Below are 13093 nucleotides of genomic sequence, written 5' to 3'. Positions count from 1 at the left end.
TTTAGCTTTTTTTTTTTTAATTTTTTTTTTTAACGTTTATTTATTTTTCAGACAGAGAGAGACACAGCATGAACGGGGGAGGGGCAGAGAGAGAGGGAAACACAGAATCTGAAGCAGGCTCCAGGCTCGGAGCCATCAGCCCAAAGCCCGACGCGGGGCTCGAACCCGCGGACCTCGAGATCGTGACCTGAGCCGAAGTCGGACGCTTAACCGACTGAGCCACCCAGGCGCCCCTCTTTTTAGCTTTTAAATATTTGGCCCACTTTGCCTTTGGAAATTATGTAAGCTAGTGTAAGAATTAGTCTCCTGATTAAAATAACTCTAAAGACCAGACAAAACATATAAGATAATTGCCTTCAGGCATTACAAAATAACCAGTGCAGGGCTATGATCTTTGCAAATAGAAAAGAACTTAGTGTGAAGCCTCTATTTGCCTTGGCTTTCTCTCTGAGAGAATTCTCCAAACCACAGCCAGAGAAACAGAAGCCAAGGAAAGGATGTATTGTTTTCTGGGCAAAGGAAATACCAGTGTTTATTGATGTTAAGATGTCTCATATTTAGGACTAGGATCCCAAAGAGTAGGAGGCTGCAAAGAAGGACCCCAAAGGTCTATAAAAATTCCTTTTGGGTCCTTCAATTCCTAAGCTACACATCTCAAGGCAAGATTCTGGGAAGATTAGGTAGGAACAGTTGCTTGGAAACTGATGGCCTGCACAGACATCGCACAAGCTGCACAGTGCTGAGAAGACACAGCTGCAGTTTGGGCCCAGCCAAAACCGAGAGATCCTGGTCAACAGCCTGGGGCCTTACCAAACAGCGCATAAAAATCCAGAAAATATTCATACATTTGATTATATACAAATTTAAAACTCATTTATGGCTAGAGAAATACCATAGATCTAGCCAAAGAAAAAAATAATATACTGGGAAAATATAGTTGTGTAATATATGGCAGAGTTAATCTTCTTAATTTACAAAGAATTCATACCAAAAAAAGAGAGCTACAACCCAGAAGAACAACGTGCAGAAGATATGAACAGGTCATTTACTGGAAAAAAATGGTTATTAACCATACAAAAAGATATTCAATCTCACTTATATTGAAGTAATTCAAGTAAAAGCAAAAATGAGTGATGACTTTTCACTCATCCATCTGAGAAGATAGAAAAGCTTAACTGATACTCTGAACATGTGAGGGGACAATAAATTGGTACAATCTTTCTGGATTTGGCAAAATTACAAAATTTAAAATATGCTTACCTTTTGATCTTGTAATCCCCTTATTAGAATTTTAGGTTATTAATATCTTCATGAAAATTGGCCAAGTTATATATACAAGGATACCCATTCTAGCCTGTTTTAATAGCATAAAACTGCAATAAGACAACTAATGACTCCAGTAATAGCAGACTGAGCAATTAATTTACTCTACATTATTGTGTAGCCTCTGAAACTACTGGTATCTTTATGTACCAATCTCACTTGTTAGATGAAAAATTAAGATGCAGAACAATAATAAGATTGAGTCTTTTTGTTACAGTAGCTAGCATGATCAGAAACTAGAGTGATTTAGTCAGAGAGAAGTGGGAAATTTCAGTTAGGTGAGTAGCTGTGCTCTACTAGTCATTCAGAGACGCGGGTTGCTCCCATCTTGTTTCTTCACCATTCCCTGAGGGCAGAGTCTTTGTCTGCAAATTGAATCCAAGTCACAGATGAGGACTAGCTCGAGCTCAGAGTAAGGGAAAAGAAATATGTTGGTGGCATGACCATCTCTTAAAGCACAGATGGGAAGTGATGTACATCACTGCTATTTCCATTCCATTGAATATAAAATTGATCACATGACCACATCTGAGCTGCAAGGGAAGTTGGGAAATGTAATGAGGCTAGCCATTAATGTGCCAAGCTAAAATACTGTTATTTTAGTATTTTAAGAGATACTTAGATTGACAGCAATCTATCACAATATATAAGTACTGAGAATTTTTGTGAAAAAAAAACCCTTATTTCTGATAGGAATCATAAGAAGCTGTTAAACAGAAGTTACCTTTGGGGAGACATATGGAAAGTGAAGGATGGAGACATTTTCTCCCTTAAGGTTGCCCTTTTCTTCTTCCTCCTTTCCACCATATACTTACAAGTATTATACATGTATTACTTTTACTTATATATTTACTTTAACATCAACAAAGGATATATCGACTGAGATGGGAGAAGTATTTGAGACATTTTTAGAAAGGGTTTGTAGGTCATCGTATTAAGTAACGAGAGGAAATCGTCAAGGAAGATTCTCAGAATTATCATTCAGGCATGACTGATATTGCCATTAACTGCAATGGTGAACAGTGAACTTTTAAGGAGGGAAGATGATGGATTCCATCTTGAATATAATGAATTTGAGTTGGCTGTGAATTACCTACTTTGAGATGTTCAGTAAGCAGGTGGTTATATGGGTCAGAAGCTCATGAGGCATGGCATAGGCAAATATTCGGAGTGCCAAAGTACATACAGTAATTGAAATCATGGGCATAAATGCGATTGCCTGGTGAGAGAGGATAGAGAAGAGAAGAGGCCCTCCAGAATGCCATACCAACATTTAAAGGCAGTTAAAGAGAGAGAAAGTGGGAGGGGGAACCTAAGAGTGGCACACAGGCAGGAGAAAAAACAGAAGAGTATGGTATCACAGGAGGCATGGGGGAAAGAATGTTTTTAGAAGGTAGTAGTAGTAGTCCAAAATTTCTAATTCTAAGAGATCAATTAAAGTAAGGACTTTAAAATATCAAATTAAAAAGAAGTTCATTGATAAACATAATAAATGTAATTCTTTAGAAATATGATCTTTCATGTCAATATTTAAACAGGCTCACATCTTTCCCAATTTGAAAACAAAGCAAAATAATAACAATAAAACAGCCCTCAATTCATTCCAAGCTGGCATCAGTTTCTTCTGCTCCACAGAAATGGTTCTTTTGTGTTTATCAATGTGATATATATTGCATATATGTATGTATATGTATATGTATATGTATATGTATATGTATATGTATATGTATATATAAAGATACAAGTTCCTGAGAAGATGGAATGGTATTAAAGAGACTGGCGTTAGAAAGGAAGACGGGCAGTTCTTCAGTTGTATTAGAAAGGAAAGAAGAAGGGAATAGGTATATTTGTCATATTTAGTGATGGAAAATTTCTTATGTTCCAAGCTAACAGTTATTATGTTTCACTGTGAAGTAGGACAGACAGATCATGTCCTAAGAATAAAGGGGGAGACAATGAAGCTGGAATTTTGAGGGTTGGGAAGGTTTTAAATAGTTATTATGGAAAATGAGGGAGGAAGCTGAGTAGAGAAACAGAAGGATTCTCTACCTAGTGTGATGATTTTTCTCCAGCTGTACCCACCAGCCCTGAAGCAGACATAGAGCATGTGGACAGTAAGATTCTGTCATTTTTTCCAACACTGGGGTTTTGTCAGGTAGACCTAAAGGAAAACAGTGCAAGAGAGTTTTAGAGTTTTAGCCAGATAATAATATGCAACGCAATTAGACCTGAGCTGTATGGAGAAGAGACAACAGTACAGATAGGGAGAAAATAGGAGAGTAAATAGACTTGGAGTACCAGTGAACTTAATGGAGAAGTGTAGCAGGAGTAAATGAGTGAGCAAACTGGAAGAATAGGAGGCTACAGTCAGGGAATGGAATGTGTTACTTTGTGAGTTCAGAAGTGGGAGTAACTTTAGGGGATAACAAGATCCAGAGTGTGGCTACAAAAGTGACAATTATGGAGTATTGGGAAGTTTTGAGATGGTGAAAACATTCAGTAACAGACCAAGTTATTGGATGAATTATCTATAAGCATATTGTAATCATCTATGTCCCAAATTCTAGGACAAGGACAATTTTGGCTGAAAAGGTAGATAGTGACTGACCCAGGTGCCAAAATTAATAAGGAGGCATGATCAGGGTTACCTGGGTGGCTCAGGTGGTTAAGCTTCAAACTTCAGCTCAGGTCATGATCTCGAGGTTCGTGAGTTCAAGCCCTGCGTGGGCTCTGTGCTGACAGCTCAGAGTCTGGACCCTGCTTCAGATTCTGTGACTCCCTCTCTCTCTGCCCCTCCCCCACTCATTCTCTCTCTCTCTCTCTCTCTCTCTCTCTCTCTCTCTCTCTTTCTCTCTCTCTCTCTCTCTCCCTCTCTTTCTCTCTCTCAAAAATAAATAAACATTTTTTAAAAAGGAGGCATGATTAGAAGGAAGATGGTATCTTGGGGAGGAATAGAGGATGGTGCAGCTAAATAATATCCATCTCAAAAGAGCTTTGTTGGTATTTAACTCTGGTGCCTAGATCCATGGGTGCAAGATGTGGAAGCGAAGGAGGAGATGTGACCAACTGAGTCTTACGGAAAGCAATATAAAGTAAGGTAGCTTTGCACATACAGGGATAATTTGAGGCAAAAATACCCAACAAGATTCATGCTTTTCTTGACCTTAAATAAGTCCAGATAGTTATGGAGTTTTAGCAAAGACAGATATATGAGATGTATCAGAAGGAGAGCCAGATAGGATTGCTAAAAGATAACCTACCTTGCTGCTTACTACATTTCAGTTTTCTGTAGCTAATTGGGATAGATCTTTAAGTCTTCTTTGGAAACGTATAGATGTCCAGGTATGAACCAGAAGCCAATGTTGTGGTATTTCTCGATGATACGTGGAGGTAGTGAAAGTGAAAAGAGTTATTGGAGGTGGTCTAGTTATTTTGGCTGTGTGAGATGGAAAAGTCAACACCTGTTTGATGTACTCTGCCATCATTCTGTGGACAATCCTTAGGCAAGATGAGTTTTGTACATGGAAAACTTGGAAGAGAAAAATTTGCCTACAAATTGTAATTGCTAAATTGTCAATCCATGGAGCTGGATTACTTCCTTCATAAACAAAGTGGTGGCAGATATAGGACTAGTGAAGGCAATAAAAGTTTCTTTCTTTTTTAAGTTTCTATATGTATTTTGAAAGAGAGAGACTGTGCATGCAAGTGGGGGAGGGGCAGAGAGAGAGGGAGAGAAAGAATCCTAAACAGGCTCCACACTGTTAGTGCAAGTCCAATGCAGGGCTCGATCCCATGAACTGTGAGATCATGACCTGAGCTGAAATCAAGAGTTGTACACTTAAGGGGCACCTGGATGGCTCAGTCAGTTAAGCGTCCAACTTTGGCTCAGGTCATGGTCTTGGGGTCCATGAGTTCAAGCCCTATGTTGGGCTCTGTGCTGACAGCTCAGAGCCTGGAGCCTGCTTTGGATTCTGTATCTCCCTCTCTGTCCCTCCCTTGCTCACTCTCTGTCTTTGTTTCTCTCTCTCTCTCTCAAAAATAAATAAACATTTAAAAAAATAAAAAATAAAGAGTTAGATAATTAAGCTGAGTCACCTGAAAGTTTCTGTCACCACCAGAATTGCATTGATTTTGAAACAATATAGATCTATTATAAAATTTGAGGGGTGCCTGGGTGGCTCAATTGGTTAAGCGTCTGACTTTGGCTCAGGTCATGAACTCACAGTTGCGAGTTCAAGCCCAGCATCAGGCTCTGTGCTGACAGCTCAGAGCCTGGAGCCTGCTTCAGATTCTGTGTCTCCCTCTCTCTCTGTTCCTCCCCTGTTCGTGCTCTCTCTCTCTCAAATAAATAAATAAAGATTTAAAAAGATAAAATGAAATAAATAAAATAAAATTTGAATAATGGTCTTCTAATGGACTTAGGATTGGACATGGGTATAGTTACTCATTGGGCCACCCAGGCAACATGTCCTTACCTAAGTCCTGGACACAGGTCCTATAGATGAAGGTATGGTCAGATATCAGTCTGAAAAATGTCCCAGAGGACTGTTCAGTCTTGACTTAGAGAAAGCAAATACCTAAAAATAGAGAAATTTGACTGCTTCTTCAGGTACTGCTTGGACAGCTGTGAAATTTCAATGGACATTGCTGGTTATAGGTACTTACCTGTTGTTTTCTCCTAATCCAGCCCAATAATTCCAGTTGCAGTTGTGGAATTGTATAGATTCAGACTTGATTTAGGCTAGACTTCTCACAAACTCAGAACAAGAGGAAGATTGGCATGGGAGAGTATTAGTCTGGCATTTCTGGCCATATAATATAAATAGTGATATGAAATTCAAATCTTTGAAAAAGAGGGCCCATTGTATTCTAGCGTGATGTAAATTTATTTATTTTGATTGATACATTTATTTATATATATTTCACTTATTTATTTGCCTTTCCAAAGTTACTCTAGGCTATAGTCATCAGACATGATCATGGGGTGATTGGCCTATGCTGCAGGTTTTAAAGGCAGTCTTTGTAGTGAGTAGCATTTTGCATAGGTTCAAGGGCAGGGGTCCTCCGTCCCTGTGTCTAAGGACAGGAAAAGTGCTGCTTTTGTATTGGAGGCATCTATTTCAGTGATAAGGGATTAGGGCAAGAAATGTAGGCTAGGGTGTCGGTAAAGGTGAGTAGATCAATTCTTGAATTTTTGAAAGGCTAGTGTTCTGCTAGGATCAAACAAAATGCATCTCTTCCTTGAAATGGTTTTATAGTGGAACAGTGACATTAGAGAAGTGATACCTGATCTGCAAATAACTATAAACCTCTGGATGTCTTTGATGGACTAGAAAGCTTGCCATTCATGGGTATCATATACCTTATTGGGTATCACCAAAAACTTCTGATAGGATATGACTCAGAAATTTGATATTCAGGTTTTTGAATATGTGTTTCTTAGGTTTCACCCTTCTTCCAGATGGCCCAGAGTGACCAAACCAGGGGCATATGTGCCTAACATTTGTTTTTATAGTTTCCAACTACACACAGAATTTAAAATCCTGTTTAAATAACCAGGATTAATGACCTTCTGGTCACTAAAAAATATCATTTCCCTGCCTATCTTTCTTCTTTCTTAACCTAAATCCTTCATATAAGCTTCCCAATTCGTATCTACTTTGGAGCCTCTTTTTTTACCTAGCTCTAGGAAATTGATGTAATAATTTCTCACTTCTTCCCCCTGTTCCTTACAATGGGTTAAACCAAATTTTTTAAATCCACTTTAATTTATTTGCTTGTTTATATATTTACATTTTTTTTAATTGAGAGAAAGAGAGAAAGCAAGTGAGCCAGGGCAGAGAGAGAGAGGAAGAAAGAGAGAGTGAAGTAGGACTCACCTGAAGCAGGGCTCCTGTTCACCCAAAGCAGGGCTGGAGCTCACCTGATGCGGAACTCTAACTCACAAACCATGAGATCATGACCTGAGCTGAAGCCGGATGCTTAACCAACTGAGCTACCACAGCTCCCTATATTTATGTATTTTTAAAGCAGACCTCTAAGTAAGCCAAGCAGCTGGGTTTTTGGGACAATAGGCATTTCAGAATTTTGCAAACTCATCAGAAATTTAATATATCATTTCTATAGAACTTTTAATACATTTGTACCAAGCAGAAAGCAATTAATTATAAAACATTCTATAACATCATTTTGAAAGGAAAATTTTGCTACAAACTAAAATGAAAGCAACATTAAAACTAACTCATTTAAATTATACTACTTTGTTTCAAGGACATGGGAATTCAGAGACAATTTTCTTAGGGGAAAAAAGGAGAAGATTACTGAAATTTCCAGTTTCAGTACTTCCTAGGGTCCATTTTCTTAGTTAAATCACTTTTATAACCTAACTGAAAATTGGTAACCATGTTATTTAAATGATGAGATTTGAGACTTTTTTTAACTAAATGTTTTCTGCTTTTTTCTAGAGGATCTCTGTCGAGAAGGCCTTATACACCAGGAATAGTTTGTTCTCAATGTAGCAGATATGACAGATGCACAGATTTTCTATGCAGTAAGATAAAGAAAATAACTTAAACATAAAAAATCCATAACACATTCTATGATAAGAAAAATGAAGTGTTGAACACTAGTTTTTCATTGTCACATTAATATTGTTCTTTTGACCAGAGGGGTGTTATTATATTATTAAAAGAGGGTTGAAATAGGTTCATCTTTAGATTTTTCTAGACTTCACAGCTATTTCTGCCCTCTCTTACTCCTGTTTTTGCCCTTGGAGACATACCACAATGTCTGAAAGAAAGAATGAGAACGAACAATTTTCCCCTGAAAACACTTCCCAACTAATTCCTGAAATAGTAGCCTGTTTGAAAATGACTGCTCTAAAGGATAGGATATTCTAAAATATTTATAAAAAGAAAAGAAGTAAAGTAGTTTAATAGCCTTTTATTTTAGTCGCCCCCCCCAAATATTCAAAAGATGAAAGTAGAAAATACGTTTGGTTAAATTTTTCGTTCAGTTTTTCCAAACATGAGAGCATATAAAATATAACTATCCCTGGAATATATGGTGCTTAGAAGAATGTACTAAGGGATAAATTCAGACACTAAGGGACACATTGTGATTTTGTGATAAAGGAATTAATGGACAATTTCATCATAATGCCACAGCTGAGATGAATCCACCCTAACATTTTTGCCCTTATTTCACTTGACTCAAGATGCAAAGTCTTGCTCTTCCTCTTCCCCTTTTCTTTCTCCTTCTAAAAAATTCAATTCTAACACCATTAGGTAGGTCAGAACAAGGGAGGCATCCACACAGAGGGTCACAAGATGTGACATATTAGAGCCTAAGCAGAATGACAAGGGATTCATACACAGTGCAGTGGATATGAGAAAACAGCCTACGCAGGGTTAGGACAGTGTCTGCATAGGGGTATGGCCTTGAATAGAAAGTTAGAGCCCCTTTGGAGAAAGTGAGCCGTCCATGCATGAGGTCAGGCTTGAGTTTTCAGAGACAACAGGATGAAGGGTTTCCCATACCGAGACAGCTTAGTATGTGGTATCTGAGCCCAAGTATGTGGAAGAGAGCATCATCATGGGGTGGGAGTAAGAAGCCTGGCATAGAGTATCAGAGACTGAGCAGGTAAAGACTGCATCCACAGAGGGGTGGTTTGGCACTGGTTGTTGGAGCCCAAGCAGAATGAGGAAAGTGTTCACATATAGGAGTGCCCTGACAAAGAGGTATTAAAACCTACACAGGTAAGGGGGCAGCCATGTTTAGGGACAATTTTACATGAGGTGTCAGAGTCCAAACTAGGTGAGGAAAGCTTTAATGTAGGTGAGGTGGCCTGCATGGGAGGGGTCAGAACTCTAGTAGAGTAAGGAGGGAATCTACACACTGGAAAAGCCCAAAGCTGGGTTTCGCAGTCTGAGCCAGGTAGGAGGGGACCCAAGTGGAGGATCAGCCTATAAGTTGCCAAATTAAATACAGGATGCCCAGTTAAATTTGAACTTCAGGGTAAACAAAAAAAATATTTTTAGTATATGTATCTTCCAAATACTGCATGGGATATACTTACCTAAGAATTTCTTTGTTATTTTCTGCAATTTGAGTTCAACTAGGCATCCTACATATTTTTAAAAATTTTTATTTAAATTTCAGTTAGTTAGGGGCACCTGGGTGGCTCAGTTGGTTAAGCATCCAACTTCGGCTCAGTGACTTCAAGCCCCACATCAGGCTCTGTGCTGACAGTCAGAGCCTGGAACCTGCATCAGATTCTGTGTCTCCCTCTCTCTCTGCCCCTCCTCTGCTTGTGCTTTATCTCACTATGTCTCTCAGAAATAAATAAACAACAACAAAAAATTTTAATTTCAGTTAGTTAACAGTGTAATATTAGTTTCAGGTGTACAATATAGTGATTCCATGCTTCCATACAACACCCAGTGCTCACCAAAGTGCCCTCCTTAATCCCCATCACCTATTTCACCCATCCCCTCATCCACCTCCCTTCTGGTAGCCATCAATTTGTTTTCTATAATTAAGTGTCTGTTTCTTGCTTTGCCTCTCTCTTTTTTTCCCCTTTGCTCATTTGTTTCTTTTTTTTTTTTAATTTTTTTTTAACGTTTATTTATTTTTGAGACAGAGAGAGACAGAGCATGAATGGGGGAGGGGCAGAAGCAGGCTCCAGGCTCTGAGCCATCAGCCCAGAGCCTGACGCGGGGCTCGAACTCACGGACCACGAGATCGTGATCTGAGCTGAAGTCGGACGCTTAACCGACTGAGCCACCCAGGCGCCCCATGCTCATTTGTTTCTTAAATTCCACATATGAGAGAAGTCATATGGTATTTTTCTTTCTCTGACTGACTTATTTCACTTAGCATAATACTCTGGAACTCCATTCATGACATTGCAAATGGCAACATCCTATATTTATATTTGCTAAATGTGGCAACTCTACCAGCCTGGTGTAGGGTGTAAGAGTGCAAGCAGGGTGAGGAGGGCACCCATGTAGAAGAGAGGGGAGAAGGAATAACGAGGACTGGAGATATACTGAGGGGATTGATCAAATATACAAATAGGTTAAGGATAATGGGCACCAGTTTTCTCACTGTCAGAGGATGGAGTATAAATATGTAAAGGAAGAAAACAAGCATGAGTCTTGTGATGACTTGGAACTAGAGGTATTGGAACTTAAGGATTTCAATAAATATAAATAGTCATAGTTGTAAATATTTGTATATGTGTGTACCTACATGCATATATTCCCTAGCTCTGGGATGGCTTTGGAGCAACGGCTTCCCACCCCCAAAGGAATGAGCACAGCTAGCACCCAGATCTTGGTTTCCAAATTCAGGCCTTCACTAAAAAAAAACCAGGGCTCAGTGGAGAAAGGTTCCAAGGCTGGGGCAGGGAAAATATAAGATAAACCCAGACCATCTTTTTATACTCGTAAACAAAGAAGTAAGTGCTCAAAGAGTGACAGGGACATATAGGAAAACAAACACACAAGGACACAGAATCCACTTTAAAGGGCTCTCTGTGGTCAAATCTGGGATGATTAGAGTACTGAAATAATAATAGTAATTGATTAGAACTCATGGGATACAACAGGAAACTATGATTCATACTAATATAAATTAATAAATGAATAAATTAGAAGTTCAACGAGGAACAATGTATTAATAGTTCCAAAGTAACTCCCCATAAAAGTACTTAATTACTAATGGGAAAATAATTTTACAACAGAGCAGTTTGGCAGACACCACCCGAGTAAAGTGACCAATGTGAACATCATCAGCAATGGGAAAAATTAAAAACAAAAACAAACAAACAAACAAACCTGCACCACCTGAGAGGATGCAAGGAGAAAAACACAGCATCACTACTGTGGTACTCTTGCCAAAGATGCACAACCAAGTCCAGTCACAGAGAAGCATCAAATAAACCCAAACTTCAGATTTGTTGAGAATTTGTCTGCAAAATAACTAGCATGCTATCTTCGAACAATGTCAAGATCATGAATGTCAAATAAAAAGTGGAGCACTGTCCTAGACGAAAGAAAACAAAGACATGAAAACTAAATGCAATGCAATTTTGAACATGATCTTTTGTTACAAAGGACAGTATTAGCACAGCTAGTAAAAAATTGAATGAGGTCCAAATATTAGAATGTAGTAATGTAACAATGTTAATTTCCTGATTTTGTTGGTTGTGTTATTGTTATGTAGAAGAATATCCTTGTTTGTAGGAAATACTAAGTATTCCAAGATGATAAGGTATCATATTGGCAACTTGCATTAAGATGGTTCAAAGTAAAAGTTATTTGTACTATATTGCAACTTTTTTCTAAGTGAGGGATTCTTTTAAATTAAAAAATATTTTTAATGCAAAATCTAAGGAAAGCAAATCAATTTGAAGTTTTTTGTTACAGTCCAGGGGCGAGATGAGGTTCCTATTTGAGTATTTATGAGAGAAGTAGAGATAATGAGACAAATTTGATTAATATTTATGGGGGAAAACTAGCCAGTCTTGGAGACTAATTTGATATAGTGATGAGGAAAAAAAGAGAGTCAAATATAACTATCAGGTTTGGTGGAATTGAGATATGAATTATATGAAGAGAGGAAGCTATGGAAAATAGATAATGGGTTTTGATCATCATTAGCTTTAAATACCTGTTTAACATCTGAGTAGATAAGACTAGTAAGTTTAGGGTACAGAACAGGGCTGTATTTCAGAATCATTAGCATATAGACAACACTGAAAATATAAAAACGGAAGAACTCACCCAGGTACAACACATAGAGAAAGAACAGTATGCCAAGAATAAGATCCTAGGGGGAAAAATGAGAAATATTGGAAGAGAATGGGGGAAACAGTGGAAGAGGGACAAAAAGAAGAAGATACCCCGGTGTAACCTCTTATTAAAGTGTGCTTATTGAATTGACAGTATAGGAGATTGTTAAGTCTGGGTTTCAGTGTTTGAGCAGGGTAGGAGGGGGTCCAAGTGGAGGATCAGCCTGAAGGTTGCCAGATTAAATACAGGATGCCAAGTTAAATTTGGATTTCAGGTAAACAAAAGTATTTTTAGTACATCTCAAATATACTAATGAATAACTGAAAGTCAAATTGAAAACAGCACGTGGAATCAAAAATGCTGAAAAACACAGTCAGGGATATGGAGGTCTTTAAAAGTTAAAGAGAAAATTATAGGGGCGCCTGGGTGGCTCAGTCGGTTAAGCATTGACTTCGGCTCAGGTCATGATCTCACAGTTTGTGGGTTCAAGCCCCGCATCAGGCTCTGTGCTGACAGCTCAGAGCCTGGAGCCTGCTTTGGATGCTGTGTCTCCCTCTCTCTCTCTGCCCCTCCCCCACTTGTGCTCTGTCTCTCTCTGTCTATCAAAAATAAATAAATGTTAAAAAATCTGTAAAGAGAAAATTACAAATAGGCACTGATAAATCAGATTCAACATGTGAATAATTGGAGGCCCCGAAGAACAGAACAAAAATAATAGAACAGAAAATAAAGCTATAGATAGATACAAATATTTAAAGAAATGATAAAAATTTCAGAAATAGAAGTTCTTGAATCTAAACATTGAAATGCCTACTATCGAATGTAAACTGGTGCAGCTATTATGGAAAACAAGGGGAGGTTCCTCAAAAACTTGATAATAGACCACATGATCCAGTAATTCTGGATTTAAAGCAGTAATTCTACTTCTGGGTATTTATTTGAAGAAAATGTAAACACTAACTCATAAAATATAT

The 13093-nt window shown here is 38.2% G+C and overlaps 1 protein-coding gene across 1 annotated transcript in view; it reads left to right on the top strand.

Moving 5' to 3' along the window:
* Nucleotides 1–13093, top strand: part of GLIPR1L2 (GLIPR1 like 2) — a 31138-nt gene that overhangs the window by 13807 nt on the left and 4238 nt on the right. The window contains exon 4 of the mRNA XM_019454671.2: nucleotides 7788–7873. Coding sequence (XP_019310216.2) covers nucleotides 7788–7873 — 86 coding nt within the window. The remainder of the gene's footprint in view (nucleotides 1–7787; nucleotides 7874–13093) is intronic.

The sequence above is a fragment of the Panthera pardus genome, unplaced genomic scaffold, assembly GCF_024362965.1.
Source record: "Panthera pardus isolate Hobbes unplaced genomic scaffold, ASM2436296v1 HiC_scaffold_6, whole genome shotgun sequence".
NCBI lineage: Eukaryota > Metazoa > Chordata > Mammalia > Carnivora > Felidae > Panthera > Panthera pardus.
The sequence above is the reverse complement of the archived record's forward strand: the minus strand, read 5'-3'. Positions and strand labels throughout refer to the sequence as shown.